At 40.6% G+C, this 27918-nt stretch overlaps 1 protein-coding gene across 1 annotated transcript in view; it reads right to left on the reverse strand.

Moving 5' to 3' along the window:
- Positions 1-27918, reverse strand: part of ANK3 (ankyrin 3) — a 670694-nt gene that overhangs the window by 541462 nt on the left and 101314 nt on the right. Inside the window, exon 3 of the mRNA XM_059397460.1 lies at positions 14173-14211. Within this exon, the coding sequence (XP_059253443.1) occupies positions 14173-14211 (39 nt within the window). The remainder of the gene's footprint in view (positions 1-14172; positions 14212-27918) is intronic.

Consider the following 27918-nt stretch of genomic DNA (forward strand, 5'->3'; position numbering starts at 1 on the left):
TTCTACATCATTAAGATTTTATAAAATGTTCATGTACTTTCTAGTCAAAAAATAAGTTAAAATGTCCATGATGTCGTCCCCCAGCCGTGGACCGGTGAGCCCTAAAGGATCGCTGTTGTTCATGTAAATATGGTTCTTTGAAATGAGAAAGCTTTATGGCCCCCACAACAAACCTGGAGAGCTTAATAGTAGTAACTTATGCTGGAGGGTCAGTAACAGCACTAACACAGGGCGCCTTGTGTGTAGGCATGACTCGAAGCGTTACACACCCATGAACCCACGGATCCCTACGAGATCCGCACTGTTAACTGCACAAAAGATGTCCCATATGACTACTAGCATTACTCATTTATGAGCTGGGAATTTTCCCTTGGCCTCTCATGCAGGTTGTGTAGATAAAATCTCTCCACTTAAACTATGGCTTTATTTCTTCTGCTCCTTCAAAAATATAATGGAAAACTGGCAAAGGGCCTAGCCATTTGGCATCTTCCGTGAAGATTTACCACTCTAGTCTACTGAGGATTAGGTCACAAGGACAGTACACATGCTTGAAACTCATGTGTCTCTGCTACGACACATGCTTTATATAGTTTAAACTACACGTGCTACCTGGACTATCCCCAAGGATTCTAATCCCAGAGACTTTATCGTCTGAAAAGAACGTATCATCACGTATTATTACTATACCTATTAATATAAGTATTAATATATATTTTACTGTTTTTAAGAAAATCACTTTTGTGAACATTATAATTATAATTATAGACCCACATGGGTCTGCGGACAGACTCCAAGAGAAAGTATATTTTCATTGGCATCTAACCGAAATCTAGCATCTCCTTGCATTATAAATACAGGCATGATACAAGCCACAGAGTTGTTTTTTTTTTAAGATTTTACTTTTTTATTTGATGGAGAGAGACACAGGCAGAAGAGAAGAAACACAAGCAGGGGGAGTGGGAAGAGGGAGAAGCAGGCTCCCCGCTGAGCAGGGAGCCCGGTATGGGGCTTAATCCCAGGACCCTGGGACCATGACCACAGCCAAAGGCAGACGCTTAATGACTGAGCCACCCAGGTCCCCAAGCCACAGAGTATTAACAGTCCCTGCGACTCTGTCACCAATAGAAATAATGATTCCTTTTCTATCACTCTATAGTTAGGCAGATATGCTATTGCTTAAGCACATCATGATTACAAAACTACAGCTGGTGTTAAGCCAGCTACTAGATTGTATGACCTAATGCATTAATAAGTATATCTATTACTTTATCATAATTTTTTATCTTGGATGACTACCTTAATAGAATTAGTCCCTCATATCTTACGTATTTAAAATTTTCTTTTTGAAAAGGGATCTGTCAGTTGGCCAAAGGGTCTTAAAAAAAAAAAAGGCCAGTGGGAGAATGTAGCTTGTGACAGAATGTATGTGCCCCACCTGTCTTCAAACCCTTGAAGGCACTACTCAGGAAGCGCTTGTGGGTTGAGCAAATGAAAAAATCAGCATTCCTCAGCACCGGTTTATGGTTTGACTTAAAATAGTTCACTCGCCACTCCTGTACAAAGAGCTCAAAGGGAGTGTGGAAACTAAGATGGGAAATCAGGCCTCTTTCCAACAGTCATTGCCACTTTATACGCAAAACCCCAGCAGCGACAGAGGCCCAAACTGGAACCCCACTCACTTGCAGAGGGCACAGATGGTAAAGATAAACTCATCCTGACGGGGCTCTGTGAGCCTGACCTCACGCAACGAAATGCTAAATACGGACTTTAAAAAGATAAAAAGCAAAGCTTTCTTCCCACCGTAGGCCCAATTATAAGGAGGAAATACAAACAGTAATGCTTATATGCAAATGTCATGTCCCTGAAGTTCAGAAACATTTGTATCGGTTCTAATGTTCTGTGTCATGTCTTCAAATAATTTACATAGAGAGTCATGTGCAGGAAAAAAAAAATTGCTAAGTGCTATTTTAAAGCATAAAAGTTAAGAGACTGCTGCAAGGAAATGTTGATTCCCATAAGAAATTTCATCAAATGTGTTACTAAAATCCATACCCAGTGGCTACAGAATTCTATGACTCACCAGCATAGTAAAATCATCAGGAAGAAAACAGGTTTAATTTTACATGAGTTTTTCCTACTGAAATCAGATTGGCTCCAAATTATCACCACTTCTTAGTCATCGCGAGGTATCAGTTCAATAACCCAGAGTGCAGAGCTTTCAGATATCAATATCGAACTCATTGAGATGCAGTTTCTATAATCCATCTTTTCTCCTTTGGGACCCTGGCAGAAGATCTGTATTATTTTAGTCTTCCTATCTCCCCTTCTCTACTTGCATGATTATGAACAGTCCTGAGACAGACACATCCCTTGGCCTCACTCAATAAACAATCCAATTATCAATGGATAATTGAAAACACAAACATTGATTATAAGCATTTACCCAAACATTTATTTAAAAGCTGGTTCGTTCGTATTTGAAAGACAAAAATCTGTATAGGTCAAGAAGGATTTACATAGAAGATGGTTCCAGAAAATTTGGTCAGAATAATCCTGATTACAAAGGTTTAAATGGTCTTCTATTCAGAGATGACTTTCAGGGACAAGAGAGTTGAAGAACTGCAGATTCAAAGCCCCCGATGTAGGTCAGAAAAGTACACAATATATGGAGACCAGAAGCAGAAGAATATAAAGCTACATGGATGCTTTCTTACTCAAAGAGTGGTTGAAGCTGTATTTGATTCCACCATGTTTTTAGTAAGAGCTACTTTATCTGCTTCAAGGCCTAATTTCAACACCTACTGCCTGGGAGGTGGCGTTCACCTTTTCATCTTGCAAGATCAAAAAAAAAAAAAAAAAAGTCTTCAACAAACAAAGTTTCTTTAGAAAAGACATTTCCACAAATAAAAATTCCCCAAAGGATGTAAATACACAATCCCCAAAACAAGGGCAGACAGAAAAAAATAAATAAGTAAAATACATATTCGAAAGAAAATACTGTCTCTCCTTTGATTGCTGGCTTGTGACAAAGCTTGTGAACTCCTCTCCTGGTTGCATAGCAACCGTGGAAGCAGCAGATCCAGCCTGTAAGAAATTTCCATGCCAGCGCTGTGGAAACAGGAGCTAACTACTCAGTCTATTTGTCAAGGTTACCTGTATTTGCAAAGGGGGGGGGGGGGGAGAAGATAAAATAATGCTCCTGAGGTGTATAGAACCAAAGATCTGGAAGGATGTTCTCAATGCTTTGAACACCTCTACAATAATTCCTCACCAACGAGGCTCTGTGGAGGAAACTCCCATATGGGAAAGAAAGGCTCCAAACCTGTAGGAAATGTGCCTTATCACTGAAACAACATAACCAAGCTCCACAAAACGAAATCACTAAATTCAAGAGTTAGAAGGTAGGGGGCCTGGGTGGCTCAGTTGTTAAGCGTCTGCCTTCGACTCTGGGCATGATCCTAGGGTCCTGGGATGGAGCCGCACATAGGGCTCCCTGCTCGGTGGGAAACTTGCTTCTCCTCTCTCACTCCTGCTTGTGTTCCCTCTTTCACTGTGTCTCTCTGCGTCAAATAAATAGTTCTTTTTTTCCAAGAAACACATTAACATAACTTGAATTCGGGTGCACCAGGGTGGCTCAGTTGGTTAAGTATGTGCTTTCCACTCAGGTCATGATCTCAGAGTCCTGGGATCGAGTCCCACCTCAGGCTCCCTGCTTGGTAGGGAGTCTGCTTCCCCCTCTACCCCTGGCCATGCTTCTGCTCACCCTCTCACTCTTGCTCTCTCAAAAAAGTAACTAAAATCTTTTTTAAAAAATTAAACTTGAGTTCTTTTTCTATCTTCCATTCTTGAATGTGGCTGAGCACAGCACTGGACAAGTCTCTAAAATGAGCAATTCATTTCCATAGAGATTCGTCTTAAAGCTTGAGCCTGGTAAACATAATCAGTAAACTTACTGGCATCAGCACAACTGATAGGCTCAGACCAGCTTTCAGTTCGTCCCCATCCAGGTTCCACACAGGAAAAAATAAATGACCTACATTAAGAAACCTGACGAGTCCAAACAAAAATGCTCTTACAGAGAAAGAGGAGACATACATAGAATGACTCATACGCATTGGTGAACCAGTGTTACTTTCTTTACACTTAGTTATAGACTCTATCCATTAATGTTTAATGCCCAGCCCACCAACGATCAGGGCTTGACTGCTTCTCACAAGGAAATAACCTGAACGGGGGCACATGGTCCTTCTTGTGAGTGACCTGGAGAGTGGGACAGTGGAAGAAGCACGGAGCCACGGGCCAGGCTCTTGTCACAAGTAGCTCAGCTATGGGACTTTGTGCCAGTCAGGTCAGTGAGCTGCCATTTCCACTTCTATAGACTTATATTAAGAGCTCTGATGCCCACTTCATAAGGATGATCTAAAAATCAAATAATGTCCAATAAAGGAACAGAAAACACATACAAACTTCTGAGTACTCTTTCTGACTTTATGCAACACTTTCTGCTTCCTCAAGTCATGTTAGAAGGGTATCACACTTGTGCTGATTGTCTATAAAGAAGTGCTTAGGGAAATTCAGATGCAGCTTTATCATTAGACTTTAAACTAGCAGAAAATTCAGTTCTAGCTGTTGATGGGCAGCAATACTGACAACTGGTAAAGGAGCATAAAAAATGACAGTCATTCTTCAGTTCCTTCTATTTCCCAACTTTAAAAAATGATGCATTTCCTAGATTTTTGATGATTGAATTAAGACAAAAGCACAACTGCCAAGTAATGAACATTTTCTTTTGGAACACTGATAAGAGTGCCAAAGTAAAGATAATGTTAGAGTTTTTGATTAATGAAATTAATATATCTCATGAGATGCTTTAGAAAAAGTACACATCATCTTTTATAAAAATGTCTATTTCTGTAGAGAGAAAGTTCTTCTCTTATTTGGTGATTAAAAATATTTACTTTTTCGTTAAAAAGTATACCTTGCATATAAACTTATTCATCTGTTGACTTAAAAGTAAAAGAACAGTAATTTTAATTTTAGATACCAGACAGTATCTAATTGCTGATTAATTTACAATGAAAGCTTGCTAGACTTATACTCATTAACTGTTAACATTTGAGCACATTTAAAATTATCTGTAGAAACGGTTGCACTTATTAATAAGGCAGATGGGACAGGCAAGTTTTTATCAGGAGCACAGAATTCACAGAAGAAAGAAAAAGAATGTGAGATGAACCCAAACCTCTTCCCCAGCCAAGAAGTGTTTTTTCCTATGGCTGTTAGCATTGACCTACCGCATTAGTCATTTTTGTTTCCTGCATAATTTCAAAAGCATCACCTATGCTGATAAATGTGCTGGAATCATCGATCGCTAAGTCTAGCAAAATGTGCCTCTCAACGCACTGAACCCCAGATCCGGCAGGAAGAACACTTGTGCAGAACAGATGTATGGAATGCACCCAACTAGTTGTTGTATATTGAGTTCAAGTCTTATCTCATGCAGAGGTATCAGGGAAATGAGAGAGTTTAAACCTTTATTTAAAATAGAACAGATACGAACTATAAAGGGAAGACAGTTTCGATGGGAGGAAAGGCTTATTAAATCAGTCTTCCCTCTATATACATGCATTCACTAAAGGCAAGAACTAGAAAGAAAGAAAGAAAGAAAGAAAGAAAGGAAGGAAGGAAGGAAGGAAGGAAGGAAGAAAGAAAGAAAGAAAGAAAGAAAGGAAGAAAGAAAGAAAGGAAGGAAGAAAAGCATTACTTTCCAGGTCAAGACGCGGAGAACTAATATTTACTCGGTGATGCTCTATGCTAGGCACTGTACTGGGTGTTATAAACAATGGCAGGTACAGCCTCCGCTTTACAGATGGATAACCAGAGAACCCCAAGAGGTAAAGGGACTTGTCAGGGACAAGTGAGAGATGGGCCTACAATTTAAGACTGCACCTACCATATTAAGGAGGGCATCATATATTGTGATGAGCACTTGGTGTTATACACAGCTAATGAGTTGTTGAACACAACATCAAAAACTAATGATGTACTATATGCTAACTGGACACTTAAAAAAAAAGAAAAAAGCCTGCACCCATCAGACTCTTAAGCTTACCTACTTTTCCTTCTACCACACACTTCCTCCCTTTCTAATATAAAAAAAAGAAAAAAAAAATCTACGAAAGGCTGAATCCAGCCCAGAATACCCAAATCATTGCAAAAGGCTGCCTATCGAATCCTGGAAACTTTCTGCTAAAGAGCAACATATTTACACGCCAGAAGGTTTTAGCATATGTCCTATCTATATCATTTCCAAGTACCTATCAGCAGAGCGCTTAGGAATCCTGACAGGGCTGACATCTTAACTGCTGCCTCTTTTCTCAGGAGGTTATACATGCGTCAAATTATAGCTGGATATTCAAAACACTGGATCCGAGTTGAAATAAATAAGTGAAATAAATAACTGTCACCAATATGGCTTTACTAGTCACAAAGCAAATCTAGCAAATGTTAACATTTTGGGAGGTGGGAGGCAGGTTAAAAGTCAGAAAGCCAAGATAAACAGAGAAGACCAAGGCAGTACCCCAAGGCAGAGGGCAGAGAGACGGAGGACTCTTGGCTGAGAAGGAAACTTGCCTTCCAGGGTTATTCCTGCCAGCAAGCAGCTACCTGCTGTTCTCCTGGGTGTGCACGGCCAGGGTCAACACTAGAAACGGGGAAATCTCTGAACAATTTTTCCAGTCTCCCTTATTCATAAAGGAATGTAGCAGCAGACTGAATAGCCCTGGAAAGAGCATGATTTGGGGGATCAATTGCACCTGGGTTCAGATCAGAACTCTGTTTACCAACTGCTTTGAGCTGCAGTTTCCCATCTATAAATTGGGGGAAATCCAACTGGCCTCACAGAGTCCTTGGAGAATCAAATGAGTTAAAATCATATAGCACATAATGGCCATTCAATAAATGTGAGCTCCTTCCCCTTTACTGCACTATTTGAAGTGATTATCAGCAGAGTGGCTATAGGCTCAAAACAAAAACCAGAGAGGCGCCTGGGAGACTCTGCTGGTTAAGTAGCTGCCTTCAGCTCAGGTCATGATTCCAGAGTCCTGGGATCGAGCCCCGCATTGGGGTTCCTGCTCAGCAGAGAGGCTGCTTCTCTCTCCCTCTGCCTGCCGCTCTGCTTACTTGTGCTCTCTATCCCTCTGTCAAATAAATAAATAAAATCTTAGGAAAACAAACTTCATTTAAAAAAAAAAAAAAGACAAACCACAGTCAGCTACATCAGGAAGTCTTTTTCTCTTCCGTGAAACTAAGAAAAATACATGTCTATCTTTCTTTCTCTCTGGCCTGAGACAGAATCACTTTGTATTCCAATAACCTCTTGAGTTGGGAGCTACAGACTGAGCAGTGGGGTACCCATTACGCTCCATTGAGAAGAAAGAAACCCATCATTGTAGCTTAGAGTAAACAGTATTTAGCACACTGAAGCTCCTCCCCAGGTCTTCCCCCTGGGATGAATTAGCAGAGTAACTCCTAAGAGAGGCTCAGCAGGGACCTGGAATTATGGAGACTTTTTCGAGCTCTCACTTACATCATGTTATATATATATTATACAAAGAGTGTGTATATGTGGGCACGTATGTACACTTGTCTACACATTCATGCCACATACAATAACATCTATAGACATATATTTAGTGATAACACACAGATTAGATAGATCAACATACACCATCAAAGGCCAAAACAAGACGAACATTGTCAAATCCTGTCCATCTATTTTGATCCAACTTCTAGAGTATCACAAATGGGCACGGAGGGGGTGAGACGTGGGCCGCCAGGGCAGTATCCACAGGAAGAAACCGGGATCATCTTGCCATTAGATTTTAAAGCATCATTTCCTAGCCCCATCACCAATCTCTTGCCTACTGCTTTATTACTACACTATTAAAATGTCTAGTCCTCACAATTTTCTGGGTTTTAGCCTCATTCCCTCTGAACCTACTCCGTAGAAGATAGGCTCCTACTCCGTAGAAGATAGTATCACGAGCTGAGGAAAAGGAAAGAAAGGGCATCTGCCTGCTGCTGATGGGGACATTAAACATCTCTCAAACATGTATAATGTAGCAGGAATTTGGGGGAATGGCACATTCTCATTTCCTTTTCATAAAAACTCTATGAGGTACACACTTGTTGCTACTGCCCGTCAGAAATGAGAAAGTTGAGGAATACAAGTCAAGCATCTTGTTCACAATTCCTAACTAGCAGGTCTGCCAGACACCAACCACGAGGTCTTCTGTCCTCCAGGAAGAGGTGGCTCGTGAACAGGAACTCTAGCATTAGTCAAGTTAGGGCCACATCTTTCAATATCAAGAAGAAAGCTGGGGCACCTGGATGGCTCAGTGGGTTAAACCTCTGCCTTCGGCGCAGGTCATGATCTCAGGGTCCTGGGATCAAGCCCTGCATCGGGCTCTCTGCTCAGTGGGGAGCCTGCTTCCTCCTCCTCTCTTTCTCTCTGCCTGCCTCTCTACCTACTTGAGACTGAAATAAATAATATCTTTAAAAAAAAAAAAAGAAGAAGAAGAGAGCCGTAGAGCAAGAATTTACCTTAGAATTCTAGGATACTAATGTGAGTTCTAGAGACTCCGTGAAGACATGTTCACACATGAAACCTTTTCAGATGTGATCGTAGATTTGGATGTGATACGAATAAATCCATAAAAAAAAAAAAACAAAGTCTGTCACAAAGGGGAATTCCAAGAGAGTTTTAAAAAACAAACAAAAAACAGGGGCACCTGGGTGGCTCAGTTGGTTGAGCAGCTGTCTTCGGCTCGGGTCGTGATCCCAAAATCCCGGGATTGAGTCCCACATCGGGCTCCCAGCTCCACAGGGAGTCTGCGTCTCCCTCTGACCTTCTCCCCTCTCATGCTCTCTCTCACTCTCTCTCTCAAATAAATAAATAAAAATATTTAAAAAAACAAACAGGGGTGCCTGGGTGGCTCAGTGGATTAAATAAAGCCTCTGCTTTCGGCTCAGGTCATGATCACAGGGTGCTGGGATCGAGCCCCGCATCAGGCTCTCTGCTCAGCAGGGAACCTGCTTCCCTTCCTTTCTCTGCCTGCCTCTCTGCCTACTTGTGATCTCTGTCAAATAAATTTAAAAAAAAAATTTTTTTTTAAACAAACAAAAAACACCACAGTGAAATAATATGACAGTGTCCCACCACATGGCATCTCCTCCACCTGCCTCAAAGGAGACTCATATACACTGATTCCTTATCATACTGTGACCCACAATCGTATCCAACTTAATATGAAGCACATCTATACCAGAATGATCTCCTTAGCTGAAAATTCAAAGCCCCCAAAGTGACTCTCGCCTACCTTTTCAGCCAAATTTACCACTTTTTTATTTTTGGTTTTCAGATCAAAAATACAATCTGAAACTGTATCCAAGCATGTTTTCTAAAAATTACCATATTTGAAAAAACAATTCTACAAATAAGAGTTCCACCATAGTTGCCAAATAAATATGTCTGCTAAATTTTTACATTAAACTCTGCAAGCTAAACATAAGAAAAATAAAAGTCAAAAGAACTCTATAAAAATATTTGCCCTCGAAATAAAGCTAAAGGACTAATAATATTAATACATAAAAAACTTTCATAAATTGATGAGAAAAATATGAATACCCTTATAAAATATTGCCCAACGACATGGAGAGGCAATTTCTAAAAGAAGATGTTAAACAATAAACAGACCACAATCAGATGCCTGGGAGAAAACACTGTGATATCAGACTTCATTTCTGAGATTCTAAACAACTTTGTACTCGTACTGAAAAACAGAAGAAAAATTGAAAAATTATATTTTCTCTTGAGTAGGACGAGAGTAGCATTTTCTGAGAACATGACATTCACAATATTTGGTTATGAATCTTTTGCTCTGCTGAGCCAGGATTCTAAGCTCATGGGTTCAAACTGGGTCCTACTTGTATGTGACAACTATACATGAGTGAACCAATAACTTGTCATCGTAAGATGATTTCTAATATATGGAAACTGTATACTTCCGTAAATATTCTGAATAAGTGATATTCTTTAATCTTCCCGATCCACACCCCCCAACTGTCTCACACGCTCTTACTTGCATTCCTAACACACGTTTTTTGTTTGTTTTTTTTTTAAGATTTTATTTATTTATCGGGGGGGGGGGGGGGTGGAGAGTGAGTACAGGCAGACAGAATGGCAGGCAGAGGCAGAGGGAGAAGCAGGCTCCCTGCCGAGCAAGGAGCCAGATGCGGGACTTGATCCCAGGACGCTGGGATCATGACCTGAGCCGAAGGCAGCGTCTTAATCCACTGAGCCACCCAGGCGTCCCCTAACACACGTTTTAAAGGGCCCGCAATAACATTATTCCCTTTAGAACAGAAATCAAAGCAAACACGTCTTCCTTGAATGCCAAGGAAATGTGTTTAAGGACTGATATTCCCAAATGAAAATGGGAGTCTTCTCTTCCTACAGACCACACGCCTTCTAAAAGCAGCCCACTTGAGGGAGCAGAGAGGAAAGCGTGTCGTCAGATCAGTCCTGAGGCTAAGGGAAGCGACAGACCATGAGGCCAGCACATTCTCACATCTGACCCTGATATAAGCCAGTCTCCCCACGTAAAGCCCTTCAGGGCAGCATCGTGCCTGCACTGTGGCAGCGCTGATTTATTCTGAAGGCAGAAAGAAAACAAACTTTGGCAAGGCACAGCAAACATCCAAGTATTTTTAGTCAGCCTCGTGGTAACCCACACCCTTAAACTGGGCATGAGTCAATTCTGAGAGATCTTAGAATTGTGTCATCGGGATTCAGACTTTGCCTGACACAATGCGGCATTGTTCCTGATTACTCATATTCCAGAGTTCAAAGACAAAAGAATTCTATCAGAGAGGCTTGTGCTTTCCTTCAGCTCCTCTATGAAGTAAATCGAACGTTCTGACAGCACACCTATCTCCAGATGTCAAGTCACTCTTACAAACATCTAAATCAAAGGCTTGTCTAGGCAAGTCTTCAGTGTACGATATTGAAAAAGTGACCTTGGTTTCTTTAAATGCTGCCCATTCAATTCACATTCTATAAAAAACACATAATCAAAGTGGTGGAGGAAAACCAAGAAAGAATCAGATACCAGAATTTAAAAAATGGGTTTCCTTTCACTTGTACTGATGCTCTTCTCATTAAACTCAGAATTCTTCCAAGCCACCCTTCAACTAGCGCATGATGAAGTCATTATCTCCTCAATCTTAAATATCTTTAATATTTTAAGTGGGTGCGAGGATTCAATCACAAAAATTCAGAAGAAGGATTCTGTGTTCCCTCTTGAGGCCCCAGACATCCGCTTGCTGGCAAAGTGGGTTGGACCATTAACTGACTGGAGACAGAGGAGCTGGAGTGGGTGCCAAGTAGCGAGGGATCTCTTTAAAGTTCAGATCTCTGACTTCTGGTATGTTCTTTGAAACTGTGACAGGAGAGAAAGGAGGCAAACTAAGCTGATGGGCCAGTGAGGGTTCCAACGAGCCAAGGCAGTTGAGTTTATATCCAAACTGAAAAGAGGCCATGAGGCACTCCCAAGATACCAAAAATGTAAATCAGAAGAAACCTTTCATTCTGGGTAAAAAAAATGCAACAACTCCCAGGCTCTTTTTGCCCCCAATCAGTTTTACTCACTTACCTAACTGAATTCCTGTGGCATTGGAGCCTTTAGGGAAATCATTTCAGCCTGGCAATGCCAGTGCCTCAAGACTTCTGATGTCATGGTACAAAGTCAAAACTTCAGGAAAGACAGTATTTAAGCTCCATATAAAACCCTGCTACAGAAGGTAGCATAAGCACATTCTGGAAGGTGTTTTAACGGATAAAGGCTTGGTAAAGGAGGTTGGTTTGTGCACAAATAGATAAGACAGAATAACAAAGTCCTAAATTTACACATGAATGGTTGTTTCATTCTCGTGTAAGTTTAAAAAAAAAAAAAACTAAAATATTTCAATGTCGAAATACGACAACATGTATTTTTTTTTTAAAGATTTTATTTATTTATTTGACAAACAGAGATTACAAGTAGGCAGAGAGGCAGGCAGAGAGAGAGGGGAGGAAGCAGGCTCCCCACCGAGCAGAGAGCCCGATGTGGGACTTGATCCCAGCACCCTGGGATCATGACCTGAGCCGAAGGCAGAGGCTTAACCCACTGAGCCACCCAGGCACCCCTCTTAAGATTTTTATTTACCCAACTATATAAATTGAGAATTTTGGGTGAGAGCTAGAAAAATCCCATCTTAGCTTTGAAATTATGAAGACCTCTGCTCAACTAACTAGATTACTAACTAAATCTTGGTCCAATTATTCAACATATGATTCTATTTTTTAACTTTAGAAAACAAAGATAGTCATACTTTTGCCCCTCAAAATTATTGGAAAAGAAAATATACCTGAAAAATACAAACTTTCTTTAAGAGGTGAGACATAATACAGGTAAGAAGGAATTATCAATAGGATTCCAATGAATTTTGTTTTCATTTGTTACCAGTGACACAAATAACACTTACTGGCAACATTACGAAATCCTGCCGAGCTGATGATATGATGAGAAACGCCTACCAAACCAATGTGAAAATCTCAAAAGACTACATTATCATTTTTATGAGTAGTTCGTGACAAAAAATCAGTATTATTCTACCATTTCACTGCATAACAACAACAACAACAACAAAAAACCATCATTTAAGAAGATGATCCAAGTGTATCTGCATTTCAAAGGATAAGGGTAATGACATGTTAGAACAGTAAAATAACTAAAGGTTCCATAGATGGGAGAAAGTTATAATTGTTTAGCCACATAAAGTAGCTGGTATTAGACAATTTCTGACATTCCAAATAGCAATTATGCATAACCCACCCTAATAAAATCTATACATAAAGGAACAAAAGTCACCTTAGGAAAAACAATAAGCCATAATAACATGAATTGTATCATTTGACCTTTTTTTTTTAAAGTACTTTTATTTTTTTTCAAATTTTATTTATTTCTTTGACAGAGAGATAGAGAGCACAAGTAGACAGAGCAGTAGGCAGAGAGAGAGAGGGAGAAGCAGGCTCCCCACTGAGCAGGGAGCCCAAAGGGTGACTCGATCCCAGGACCCTTGGCATCATGACCTGAGCCGAAGGCAGTCACGTAACTGACTGAGCCACCCAGGTGCTCCTCATTTGACCTTTTTTCGAGCTCTTATTATGTAGGCAAGTAAAATGTTTTCTCTCCCCACAAACCTATGAGAGAAGGGCCATTACTAACCTATTTTCAGGTGAGGAAATCGAAGCACAGAGCGATGCCGTATACTGCCCAAGCACATGGAGCCAAGTCGGGTTGACGTTCAAATGCCTATCCTAACCCTTCCTTCAGTCTGGCTGTTGCAAAGAACAGATACTTCCCAGACTAAGAGCTGGAAGACAGTGGCTATTAAGCATATGGAAAGATGAGGGCTGGGAACTGCAGGAAGATGGGGAGAGGACAGGGAGAGAGTTGTAGCATTTGCCCGTCACTGTACAGAGGAAGGAGAAAAAAAGGCAGCCTGCGGGGCCCACTGAGCAGAGCTCCCCTCAAGGAGGCACTGGGTTATCACAGCTAAAAGACTTCCACTATTATAATCATCAAACAGGCTCTCCTAATTCCAGATCAAGAAGCATTTGATCATAATTAAACGTCCACTCAGGCTTTTCAGACGGAGAATGTGCTACAGAACTGAGCCAAGCATTTGGTTTTCATGGCATTATAAATGGAGAAAGTGACATTGCATCAGTCTCCAGGGGACAGGGTCACTCTTGGATGCCATAAAAGCAAATCTCCAACTGCACAGCTGAGGACCAGATGTGGCACACAATTAACACCCCCAAGGTACCATTCTTCAGCACGCGGCCAGGCGACCAGGTGGCCCCACGAGGCAAAACCATAAAAGCTTTCAAAATGTTCTCTAATTTAAAATTTTAAAAGGTTAAAAAATAGCATCTGATATATAATTCACTTAAGTCCATGTTTATAATTATAACAAAGAAGGAAAATAAAAAATATAGATATAGATATAGATATATAGATATCTATAGATATAGATATATGGTCTTCAGTGTCAATTTTTTTTTACCTTTCTGGAGCTCCGTGAATAATGGAATCCATAGTCACCCTAGAAACAAAGAAATGAATTTCAGCAAACATGAAAGAATTTCATATTTACTGTGACAATAGTTTACAAACGATTATTATGAATGGACTTAAAAACTCAGGAAGTGCCTTAAAAGGTACACAAAGTAAAACAAAGGAAATGTAATGGGCCATAGAGAACAAAGGAACATGCGGGAAATGTTCATACAACTAATGCCATAAAGAAAAGCACACCAAGTCAAAGGCACCAATAATCTGAATAACATTTTTATAAAAATAAAGTTGTGTCAAATACATAAAAAGTGTGAACCTGAACTGGAAAGGAATATGCCCATGAGATACAATTTCAATGGGGTAACAAATATACTGTGAAAACAGTCTTTCCTGTGTGAAAATGTTGGCACAGGAAAAACACTTTCTCCTACCATTTCTCTTCACAGCTATTATGAGAAACCAATGTTCTCTCTCAAACTTCATTTCCCAAATATTGTTTACCAAAGGCCAGAATAACAAAGCAGATAAAAGCCAAACGCCAGATTCTACAAGAGATGACGTGGTTCCTCTCAAACTCTTCCAGCCTCAAAAGAGAAAACTACAGACCTACTGTGAGGGCAGGCACACCAAGACCAAGCACAAGGCTGACGTTTGCTTGTACAAAATGCTAACTTCATTTCTGTCAGGAGAAAATGCATTTAGCTCATTTCCTGTTAGGATACAGTAACATGTGCAAGATGCAAATTATTCCAACTGGTATCAAAGATTAAATATATAGAATGTGAGGAAAGGAACATTGTACTTTGTATCTTTAGCTATAATAAGGCTTACGTATCAGTTAATGCTACCAAAAGCTAGACAAATTGATGTCACAGGAATTAGTCTTACCAATTTTTTTTTTTTACCTCTCAAGTTCCATGACAAGGAAGGTTTTTTTTTGTTTTTTGTTTTTTGTTGTTTTTTTTTTAAGATTTTATTTATTTGACAGATAGAGATCACAAGTAGGCAGAGAGGCAGGCAGAGAGAGAGGAGGAAGCAGGCTCCCTGCTGAGCAGAGAGCCCGATGCGGGGCTCATCCCAGAACCCTGAGATCATGACCTGAGCCAAAGGCAGAGGCTTAACCCACTGAGCCACCCAGGTGCCCCACTCTTACCAAGTTTTTAAAATTCGAATCAAATCATAAAGAATTAAACCTGAAATCTAACATTCCTGAGGTTCCAATAAAGGAAAGTGGGAAATTCACATTTCTAAAACCTTACTTTATTCCCAGCCATATTTCCATATTTAATCTTCACAACTTCTAAAACAGTGACTTCAATAACTTTTTATAATCATAAAAGCACTATGCATTTATAATAGAAAATATGCAAAATACAGAAAATAAAAACCAATCATGATCACACCACTTTGCACAGAATTGATATCTTTTGCCGTTCCCCTTCAATATACACAGACATATGCACAGGGTCTTCTAAACAAGATTAGGATTATACACAAATTCCCTTAGCAGTGAAACATTTTTACCTTGGAGTGTCTTCGAAACTCAGTCCTCACAGTTACATCCTAATTTTCACATTGGCATGACACCATTTGTTCAAATGTTTCTTAATATTTATTTAAGGTGTGCCATTTTTCTATTTATCTAGTCCATCTAACACTACAATACTATCCTTGCACAAAAATCTTATTGTATCTGCTAGTTTCCTTAAGTGAAATTCACCAAAATGGAATTTCTGAAGAAACGGCATAAGCTTTTTCCATGGAACGTGTCCATAGTTTGCCCACCGAAAGAACAAAAATCAATACTGGCACACTATAGTTTATTGTGTCTTGCAGATACTGTTTTTTGTTGTGGTGGTGGTGGTTTTGGGTTTTTTTTGTTTTGTTTACAAGTTGAAGGTTTGTGGCAACCTTTTTCCAACATGCTTCCAACAGCATTTGCCCATTTGGGACTTGGCATCACACCTTTATAATCGTTATACTATTTCAAACTTTTTCATTATTATTATTATATTTGCCATAGTGATTTGTGATCAGTAATATGGGGGCACCGTGAACTCTGCCCAAACAAAGACAGTAACCTAATTGAGAAATGTTCTGACTGCTCCACGAACGAGCCTCCCCTGACCCCCTGGTGCCTCCATCTCTCTCCCTCTCCTCAAGCCTCCCTACTCCTTTAAGTTCCAACAATACTGATATTATGACAATTAATAACCCTAAAATTCCCCTAACTGTTCAAGTGAAAGGAAGAATCACAGGCCTCTCACTTTAAATCAAAACCAAGAAATGACAGAGGTTAGCCAGGAAGCCATGTCAAAAGCTGAAATGGGCTGAAAACTAGGCTTCCTATAGCGCGTTGTGAATGCAAAGGAAAAGTTCTTGAAGGAAATTTAAAGTACTACTCCAGTGAACACACGAATGATAAGAAAGGGAAACAGACTTATTGCTGATACAGAAAAAGTCTCAGTGGTCTGATAGATCAAACCAGTCAAAACATCCCCTTACACCAAAGCCTAATCCAGAGCCAGACCCTGACTCTCTTCAGTTCCGTGATGGCTGAGGGAGGTGAGGAAGCTGCCCAAGAAAAGTCTGAAGTCGGCAGAGGTTGATTCATGAGCTTCAAGGGAACAAGCCGTCTCCAGAACATACAAACACAAGGGGACACAGCAGGTGGTAATACAGAAGCGATAGCAAGTCATCCAGGAGATCTTGCTAAGACAACAATGCAGGTGGCCACACTCCACAAGAGATTTGCACAGCAGACAAACAACAGCCTTCTAGTGGAAGAAGACGTCATCTAGGACTTTCATAGCGACGCAGAAGGCAATGCCTGGCTTCAAAGCTTCCACAACAGGCTGACTCTCCTGTTAGAGCCTAACACAGCTGGTGACTTCAAGTTGAAGCCAATGCTCACTGACTCTTCATTCTGAAAATCCCAGGGCCCTTAAGAATTACACTCAGTCTTCTCTGCATAGGCTCTGAAAGTGCAACAACAAAGCCTGAAGGACAGCACGTTTGTTTACAACACGGTTTACTGAATATTTTAAGCCCACTGCTGAGACCTACTGCTCAGAAAAAAGATTCCTTTCAAAATATTACTGCTCACTTACCATGTACCTGGTCACCCAAGAGCTCTGATGAGATGCATAACAAGATTAATGTTTTTCAGTGGCTAACACACCATCCATTCTGCAGTCCATGGATCAAAGTGTAATTCTGATTTTCAAGTCTCATTTAAGAAATTTATTTCATGGGGCGCCTGCGTGGCTCAGTCAGTGAAGGGTCTGCCTTCGGCTCAGGTCAGGATCCCAGGGTCCTGAGATTGAGCCCGGCATGGGGCTCCTTGCTCAGCGGGGAGCCTGCTTCTCCCTCTCCCACTGCCCCTCCCCCCAGCCATGCACACACTCACTCACTCTCTCTCAAAATAAATAAATGACATCTTTAAAAAAAGAAAGACACTTCATAAGGCTATTGGGGCCATAGATGGGGATTCTTCTGATCTGGGCAAAATCAGCACAAAACCGTCCAGAAAAGACTCCCCACTCTAGATGCTATTCAGAGTATTCACAATCCATGGGAAGAGGACAAAACAGCAACATCCACAGGAGTTTGGTAGAAGTAGATTCCAACCCTCACAGATGACTTCCAGGGGTTCGATACTTCCACAGAGGAAGAAACTGCAGGTGTGGTGGAAAGAGCAAGAGAACCAGAATTAGAAATGGAGCCTGGAGATGGGACGGCGGGGCTGCTCAGTAAGTCAGTGGCTGGAGACCACATTCAGGGCTGTCTGTCTGTCTTCCTCTTACCATCTGTCCGTTCTTGTGCTCACAGGATAAATCTGATAGTACACATACCATTCGGTAGGAAAAGTATCTCCAATTACTTCATCAAAATCGCTTTGGCTGTTCCCACCATGACCAAACTTACAAGGATGAGGAGTTGCTTCTTATGGATGAGCAAAGAAAGTGCTTTCTGGAGATGGAATCCATTCCTGCTGGAGATGCTGCGAAGACGGTTGCAATGTCAACAAAGGACTGAGAATGTTACGTACTTAGTTGATAACGCAGGGACAGTGTCAGAGAGCACAGAATCCAATTCTGAACGAAGTTCTACTGTGGTTAAAATGCTGTCAAACAGCATCACAGCTACAGAGAAATGGTTCATGAAAGGAAGAGTCAATCGATGCAGCAAACTTCACTGTCATCTTAAGAAATTGCCACCGTCACCCCAACCTTCAGCAACCACCACGCTGATCAGCAGCCATAACAACGAGGCAAGACCCTCCATCAGCACAAAAGATTACAACTCACTGAAAGCTCAGATGATGGTTAGCATTTTTAGCAATAAAGTAATTTTTAATTAAGGTATATATATTTTTTAACTTAATGCTACTATACACTTAATATACTGCAGTATTGGGTAAACATAACTTTTATATGCACTGGGAAAGCAAAAAATTAATATGATTTGTTTTACTGCAATATTTACTTCATTGTGGTGATCTGGAACCAAAACTGCAATATATCTGAGATATGTCTACGGACTGCCTACCAAAAAGACAATTAGCTGTGTATATCAGGTCCTATTTCTCAAATGCACCTTAACAATTTCATAAAATTCTTTTTACTTCACAGTGAAAATGGTATCTACTTTTACTTTTAGGTATTTTTTCTTATTAGTGCTTCTGAGCAATTAAAAAAATTTATGGTAATTCTCCTATTTATTGCCTTTGACCGTTTTTACTTAGGACATTTGAGGGTTTTTTTTATTGATTTGTAAGAGCTCTTTGCACAATAAAGATATTAATCATTTGTGTATCTTAGTTGTATATTTTCATTCGCCTTCCTAGTCTTATTTGCATTCAGGTTTGGTTTATACTGGCTTTTGATGCACAGAAGTTTAAATTTTATGCAAACTTATCAATCATTTCTTCTGTGGTTTCTTCCACAATTTCTATGCTTAGAAAGTTCTTCCTCAGTCCAACTGCAATTAAATAGCCCTGCAACCACCTCCCCCCTGCACCAGCTTTTACCCTTTCGATCCATGTACAATTTTTGGAGGTATGGTAAGATGAGTACTTAATGTGATTCCTGACAACCGCCTCCCTCAGCCTTTTCTCCAGCACCACTGGTTAAAATCATTCACTCCTTCATGGCTCATTTGTGTAATATTCACTTTGAAAGCAATTGCTTTGAGGTATAACCTTTGCTCTAATGTCAGTTTGGCACCTGGGTCAGTTGTTGGTTTTATTTTTAAAGATTTTATTTATTTATTTGACAGAGAGAGATCACAAGTAGGCAGAGAGGCAGGCAGAGAGAGGGAGGGGGAAGCAGGCTCCCTGCTGAGCAGAGAGCCCGATGTGGGGCTCGATCCCAGGACCCTGGGATCATGACCTGAGCTGAAGGCAGACCCTTAACCGACTGAGCCACCCAGGCGCCCCTCGGTCAGTTTTTTTTTTTTAAACTACTCTAAACCTTAGTTTCCTTATTTGTAAAAGGGGTATCATAATACCCATCTTACAGTTTTGTGGTTAGGATTAAACAATAATTTACCGAAAACAGTTTAGTGCCCACTATAGCATTTTAGCTCATTAAGTCAGTGGCTGGACACCAGATTCAGGGCTGTCTGTCGTCTTCTTACCATCTGTCTGTTCTTGTGCTCACAGGGTAAATTTGATAGTACACGTAACATTCGGCAGGAAAAGCATCTCCAACTACTTCATTAAAACCGCCCTGGCTCTTCCCACCTGTCTGTTTTTACATAGGACCACGTCAATCTTCATTTCAGTTATTCTTAGGATAGTCTTACCTTTCCACAATCATCTCTCTCTCACTTGCTTTTTTTAGCACACACATTACACAGGCCAAAACTTCCAAAACAATGTTTAAAAGTAAGGGCGAACGTAGATATCCTTGCCTTTTAGTGGATTAAAATACTAAAGATTCTAGAGTCTCATCATTGAATTTGATGTTGGTCATGGGTTTAAACCAATCTTTATAATACTGAAGACTTTATAGTACTGAAGCCTTTACGATACTGTTTTTTGACATTATTTTTATTTCCATCCACAGAGGAAAATGAATTTTTCTTAAAGATTTTATTTATTTACTTATTTGACAGAGCAACACAGCACAAGCAAGGGGAGCGGCAAGCAAAGGAAGGGAGAGGACGAAGTAGACTCTGCTGAGCAGTGAGCCTTACATGGGGCTCGATTGCAAGACCTTGGGATCATGACCTAGGCGAAGGCAGCTGCATAACCAACTGAGCCACCCAGTGCCTGGAGGAAAATGAATTTTGAAGAGGTAACATGAGCTACCCAAAGTCATACAGTGAACACATGGGCCCTGAATGCAAGCCCAAGTTGTCTGGTTCCATTTTTATCTCCCTCTGCAACAATGCTGCCACCCTATAATACAGTCAGTCTTCAAACCAGTCATTTGTGTTCCGGCGGTTTTTTAAAGGTTTTATTTATTTGAGATGGGAAGGCAGAAGAGAACATGAAAGAGAGCATGGGCTGGGGGGAGGGGTAGAGGGAGAAGCAGGCTCCCCGCTGAGCAGGGAGCCTGATGTGGGGCTCTATCCCAGGGCCCTGGGATCCTGACCCAAAGCCAAAGGCAAACACGTAACCAACTGAGCTACCAAGGTGCCCCACAGCCATTTGTTTTGTTCCAAGTTTAGCCATATAAATCCATTTAGATCTTATAAAACATCTTCTTATAAAATTAATATAAGAAAGGATGGCTAATTTCTCAGCTGAGCTAAAGAAGTGTAGATCATCAGTTATTACCTGCAGAAATAGTTCAACATTCATCAGTGTTTGTCCGAGAAAGAGAATTTAGTAGAAGATACCTGAGACATGGCTGTAAGTCCTCCTTCCTTATCGCCTATGCAGAGAAAACAAAGAACTTCCATCACTCTTGCTAAGGGTAGAAAAGGGTAAGACTTTGAAGCAAAACAGAAACTCTGGAAGGCAGAGGACTGGGACTTAGCAGATGACATGCAGGTGGTGGTAGAAAGCAAAGCAGAAGGAGAGGGTTTAAGGAGCACATCCTGACCTCTTCCTTCTTCTCAGACCCATGAGGGCTGAATGTGCCTGTTAGAGCAAACGCCCAATATAAATACGATTTGGCCTGTCTGCTTTTGTTTTCAGATCTGATCTGAAGTTTTCCCCTACCTCTGACCCACACTGCATTTCAGAAAGTCAAGTTTTCCTTCTATTGGCCTGATTTCAAATAAATACATGTCTTTCCGCTCTGGGATAATTTAACTTTAGCAAATGTTGGGAAATTGACAGGAAAGAAAATGCAGGTAAGAAGAAAGTTGCAGTTTCAAAAAAACCCTCAAAGTTGACCCTGGTTTTTCCTAGAATGTAATTATCCAGACCACACTCTATCTCTATGCTAGTTCTACCAGATTTCTACCAAATGGGCCAGATTTCTCTCTTTTTCTTGACAGGAACCACAGATGCTGTCTGTCCCAAACCTCTCTGTACTTGGAATCATACAGGGCCAACCATCTCTTCCCTTAGTCCCACCCCAGAAGAGGTCTGAGAGTCTTGCTAAGACCTTCTCTGCAGAACAAGAGCTTAAGAAAAACGACCCACACATTATCTGCCACATACTAAGAACACCGTAAGGATTAAGTCTTTATTATTTTAAGTAGGCTCCATAGGGAGCATGGAGCCCAATGCCAGACTTGAACTCACGACCCCTTGTCCTTCACAACACCCTCTTCTCTCCTTTAATCCACCCCCAACCTAAGCTGCTCCTCTCTGTTCCCATTCTGCCAACCAGGTCAAAATCATACACTGTGAGGAAAAGTGATAAAATTACATAACTGACATTAAATTAAATCAATTACAGTTTAAATTGAATAGATCTAAATTTATAGAATAGAGGCTAAATAGAAAATACCCCTTTCCTTTTCTCTTCACATAGCCCAAGTCATGATTCCACAGAAAAACAAAACACCTTAGTTCCTAACATTGTCTTGTCTTGACCTTAACACAAATGGAACACTCAATGACATACATGTCCAGTGACTTCACATGTTAGAGCATCAGGCCTACAAAACAATCCTGGGAGAACCGCACAGTAGAGATTATCATTGTTATTTTGTAAAAGAAGCAGCTAACGAGCAAAAACTAAGTGAATTACCCTGAGTTATATGTTCGTAAGTCATAGCAATAAGATTCAAAACAAGGATTTCTGTTGTTAAATCCAAAATTCTCCCTGTTTCCTGAAACTGACAGTCTCTAGAACCCTTGGTTACTAAACTTTCATCATTTCTATTAGGGCAATCATGATTCGCTTCTCAGCAACTGTTCCCCAAAAGACTATTGTGGGGGCACCTGGGTGGCTCAGTGCGTTAAACCTCTGTCTTCAGCTCAGGTCATGATCCCAGGGTCCTGGGAGTGAGCCCCTCACTCTCTGCTCAGTGGGAGCCTGCTTCCCCCTCTCTCTCTGCCTACTGCTCTGCCTACTTGTGCTCTCTCTCTCTCTGTCAAATAAATAAATAAAATCTTAAAAAAAAAAAAAAAAGACTGTTATTATATTGCTACAAAAAAAAAAAAAGACTGTTGTGAAGTTCATGGTAATCACTTTGAGACTGTCCTACACAACTCTTCCTTGTTCCTTGACTGAATAATCTCTTGAGGTAACAATCTGGAAAATATAGGTCAAATCATGTCTGAGTTTATAAAGGCAGGATTGGAGGTTATTATATTGCTACAAATGCTAAAAAGAAAAAAAAAGTGTTTATAATAACTACATATAATCTTACCATTTCTTTTAAATAATGACTCTTTCCAAGGAGATCTTGAATTTCTGACTTCTCCATGTCTAACATATTTCTGATGTATATATCCAGCTAGTCAGTGTCTACAATAATAATTAGTCCATCCATCATTTAAAATGCATATCCAGGGGGCACCTGGGTGGCTTAGTCAGATAAGCGTCTGACTTTTTTGATCTCAGCTCAGGTCTTGATCTCAGAGTCAGGAGTTCTAGCCCCATGTTGGGCTCCATGCTGGATGTGGAGACTACTTAAAAAAATAAACAAATGAAATAAAATAAAATGCATATCCAACATTATGGCTGTATGAAAATGAAGTTTAGCTATGTTAGTACCATCAATATGAAATAATAAGAGTTAATCTTATATAGTTCTTACTATGTGCCAAATACTATTCTATAAGCTTAACAAGTATCATCTCATTTTGTCCTCACCTAACAACCCTATGAGATAGGTGCTTTTACTATCTTCATTTTACCAAGGAAACCAAGAGAGAAAGTAAGGAATTTGCCCAAATTCTTTTTGTAAGCTTAGATTTGAACCCCGATTGTGTGGCTCCATAATCCGTAGAATATAATTAACTTGTGGTTTCCAAAAAATTTTCATTTGCTACTAAGAACTCAGTGTGAATGCAAAGCTCTTATATGGTGACTGCTAGAATCAAGTTCAGCATCTTGAAGGAAGCCTGTTCAGAGACGACCGTCTGTGTTATATTTAGTTCTTCACTGTTGTGGCCCTTTTGTATTTAGCAACAATACTAATTACCCAGACCACTTACTGTTTTATACAGTGGTGACTTTTTCAATAAGTACAAAGAAAGAAAACTGATACTTTTTCCAATAAAAATAAATAAAACCGTAATTAGCCTTTTAGAGCTAGAGGGCATCTAATACATACACCCAGCACAAAATACGTTTATCCCACTAAATAATGTGAGGTAGGAATTATTACTTAACCCACTTTCCTGATGAAGACTCTGACACTCAGAAGATTAAAATGCCCAACATTCCACAGCTAATATGTAGCAAAGGTAACACTCAAACCCAGTTTTGTCTTCAGAGCCCTACACTTAGCCATTCTATCAACCTGCCCCCCATCTACTCTACTGAAATAACACTGGTTAAAATAGAAAAAAAGCAGTATAAGCAAATATTTCTCCACTTCAACTCTGCAAGGCAACACAATGCAGTGTGTTCACTTACATTCACAAATGCACCTGCCAATATGTTCAAAAGAAGGGCCTATAGTTTGTAGCACTTTAAAGACCTTTCGGAGAGAGGGGCTATAACAGTAAAACATTTTTTTAAAGTAATACTGTTGCACTCATTCATTAAGATAATTACTATTCCAGGGGCACCTGGATGGCTCATGGGTTAAAGTCTCTGCCTTCAGCTCAGATCATGATTCTAGGGTCCTGGAATCGGGCTCTCTGTTCAGCAGGGAGCCTGCTTCCCCCTCTCCTTCTGCCTGCCTCTCTGCCTACTTGTGATCTCTATCAAATAAATAAATAAAATCTAAAAAAAAAAAAAAAAGATAACTACAATTCCAGATTGTTTTGTCCTCAATTGGACATTACTTTCAAGAAATAAGTATTTTATAAAGCTCAGAAAGTATAGGTCTCCAAATATATTATTTCAAATATACTTGAATAAATAAACGGCAGTGCTCAACATTCATAATACTACTGCCTTAGAGAACAGTGCAACAATTCGCCACTGACGAGCCAGGCTTCCAGACCTTCCTGGAAGTCATGTGACTCGCTGCAGGTTTGAGAAACTTCATGTCAACAACCAACTTGCTGGGCGCCTGGTTGGCTCAGTGGGTTAAGCCGCTGCCTTCGGCTCAGGTCATGATCTCAGGGTCTTGGGATCGAGGCCCACATCGGGCTCTCTGCTCAGCAGGGAACCTGCTTCCCTCTCTCTCTCTCTCTCTCTCTGCCTGCCTCTCTGCCTACTTGTGATCTCTCTCTGTCAAATAAATAAATAAAATCTTTAAAAAAAAAAAAACAACCAACTTGCTGAGAAAATTCTTAGTCCACTTGTCGAACTTGGCTCAACTAACATATTTATCATGAAAATTCCAAGTGGCGCAATTACTCTTAGCAACTTGTAGCTATTTTTTAAAATTTCTAATATCACCTATTCCTTTTTTTCCAAAACGATATTCAGGCAATATAATAAGGCTCCATAAAGAACAGAGATAAGTATTACTGCTACCAAGAGTTAACAGTCTTGATCCATGCATTCAGCTGATCATGCAGTATCAACTCGAATTGAGATTTTTAACACAGACAAGAGTTATGTTTGATCACTGGGCTAGAATAAAAACGCAAGATCATGGTGAACTGCCGCTGAAGGTAGCAGAGCTTACCCTACCTAGTGGTAGTCCATCAAACAGGGGCACAAAGTGTTAAGTTCTAAAGCAGGCAAGCCTCAGGTTCCTCATCTATAATGTAACAGTAATTGGATAGCTACCCAACAGGTTGTAAGGACTGAGGTAATAAATATATAGAGTGCTTAGTACATAGTAAGTGCTCAGCTAATATTTGCTACTGCAGATGTTATCCATTTAGCATTTTTGTTTCACAGACCTGTTAAGGAAATTAGTGAGTTGAAAGTTAACTGAACTACCAGAAAATGAGCCTTAATTTTTAAAATCATTTTTTTAAGATTTGATTTTATTTATTTGACAGAGAGAGAGAGAGAGAGAGCACAAGCAGGGGGAGTGGCAGGCAGAGAGAGGGAGAAGCAGGCTCTCCGTACAGCAGGAGGAGCCTGATGCTTGACTTGATCCCAGGACCCCAGGATCAAGACCTGAGCCGAGGGCAGTTGCTTAACCAACTAAAGCCTCTCAGGTGCCCTTAAAATCTCTTCTGAGGGAAAAAATGAGGACAAGGGCTAGCTATTTCCGTCTTATTACCACTGTATCTGGAACACCCGGCACAGCGTCTAATAGGTACATATTTATTAAGTATATGCTGAGTCATCTAATATTCATTAGATGAATCAATCTATTAGAAGAGTTGTCTCTCTCAGCATAAGGCATACTGAAGTCATAGCTGGGGGTGATAGAGGGTTAAATATGGGAGACAGAAGTAGTTAAATGAATTCTATACATTTTTCACACTGGGAGCAAGATCCCATCAGATCCTTTAGGGCAGAGTCTCCAAACCCATAGTGCCAAATGCTACAGACTGACCAAGGAACATCAGTGTTAGTGTTTTTATACTCACGTAAATTCAATCCTTTAAAAACACAGCTAAATCCTCAAAAGGGGCTCCCTAAACAGCCCAGCCCAAGATGGAGTACAAGAGGGCGTATTATCAACAGCATTCTTTCAGCACTTAAGTACAGTGAAGAAGCCATCATTTTAAGGAGTTTGTTTTTATGACGTTAAATGTTTGGTGGATCTTCTCCAAAAGACAGGAATTAAATTCTGCACATATTCTGTCCCTTCCAGGTTTCCAGGCATTTTATCTTGGCCTCTACAGGGAACATGAAGAGGAATAAGGCACAATCCTTACACTGAAGGAGGTTCCTGTCTAAAAGAGAAAATAAGACAGGTACAAAAATAACTTCAATGCAAGGCAGATCATAGCAAGTGTCATGGAGATGTACAAGGAAAGAGATCCAAAGAGGAATCAAATAAATCTATTTTAGGCAATTAAGGCTTTATGATAGTGGGGCACACGAATGAGACCACAAGATTTTGAATGGGCAAGGGCACTGCAGGTTGAGAAGACAGCAGGGGTAAAGACCAGTTAGGAAAACATAGGGTGATTATATAATTTGGGACCACTTTGATATTTTACTGGTTTATGGGGCCAAAAAAAAAAAAAAAAGTATTTATAATCAAGACCATCTGTAAACTCTGGAACATAGGGACAAAGTGTAATAATACACAGAGATTATTGAGAAGAAAGTGACATGGCTAAGACGGTTCGTTAGAAATACTTACCTGGCAAGTACATGTTAGGTGGGTTGGAGAGACAGAGACAAGACAGCTCTGCAGTAAAGGATTAACCTTTCCTAGAAAGTGGTCAAGCCTTTGCCTTGGCTCCTGGGAAGTGGCCAGCCATGAAACCCTTGGAATGGTCTGCCTGCTAAGTGTCTTTGTTGACCTTGGGGCTCTGAGCTGTTCCACAAATGCTAAACTAATGATGTGATCTGTGGTGGATGCCTGTGGCCACATGCCACCAGCTCCATCCCAGGAAAGACTGTAGGCTGAGGTAAACCACACAAGCACTCAACAACGTCTGTGTAGCCAACCCAGCTTTCAATGGAGCCTCAGTGAAAACTCCAGATGCCAAGGCTCAGTGAGCTCTCCAGTCTGCAGTGTTGTGTGTGTGTGTTCTCAGACACTGTGACTAGAAAAAGTGTGTGCGGCCACAGGACGGAGGACTGTGTGAGGGATGGCAGAGCTGGGCACTGGGAACTCTCCTGGGCCCTGACCCGCGCACCTCCTCCCTCAGCTGACCTGAATCTGCATCCTGTCACAGTAACAAATCCCGGCAGCTTTCGCAGTGACGGGAGACTTTCTAGTTAGTGGCTTATCAAACCTGAGGGGGATCTTGGGAACCCAAACTTGAAGTTGGCATCAGAAGTGAAGGTGGTCCTGGGGTTTCCGAATCTAAAGCAATCAATAAGAAAACCCTCTGGGACACGGTGGGAGGAATTTACGGAAGCCCAAACAGCTATGGTAGAATTGCAAAGGCACTGATGCTACAGCTCTATAGAGGAAGAAAACAAAAACAAAAAGTGGATGGAGACACGACTACATATAAGAAACTAAAAACAGTTAGGAGTTAGCCTGGGAAAAAGGGATTAATTAAATTATTAAGAAATAAAAATCGAGGGACACCTGAATGGTTCAGTCGGTTAAGTGTCTGCCTTTGGCTCAGGTCATGATCCCAGGGTGCTGGGATCGAGTCCTGCATCAGGCT

This window comes from Mustela nigripes, chromosome 4, assembly GCF_022355385.1.
Source record: "Mustela nigripes isolate SB6536 chromosome 4, MUSNIG.SB6536, whole genome shotgun sequence".
Taxonomy (NCBI): Eukaryota; Metazoa; Chordata; class Mammalia; order Carnivora; family Mustelidae; genus Mustela; species Mustela nigripes.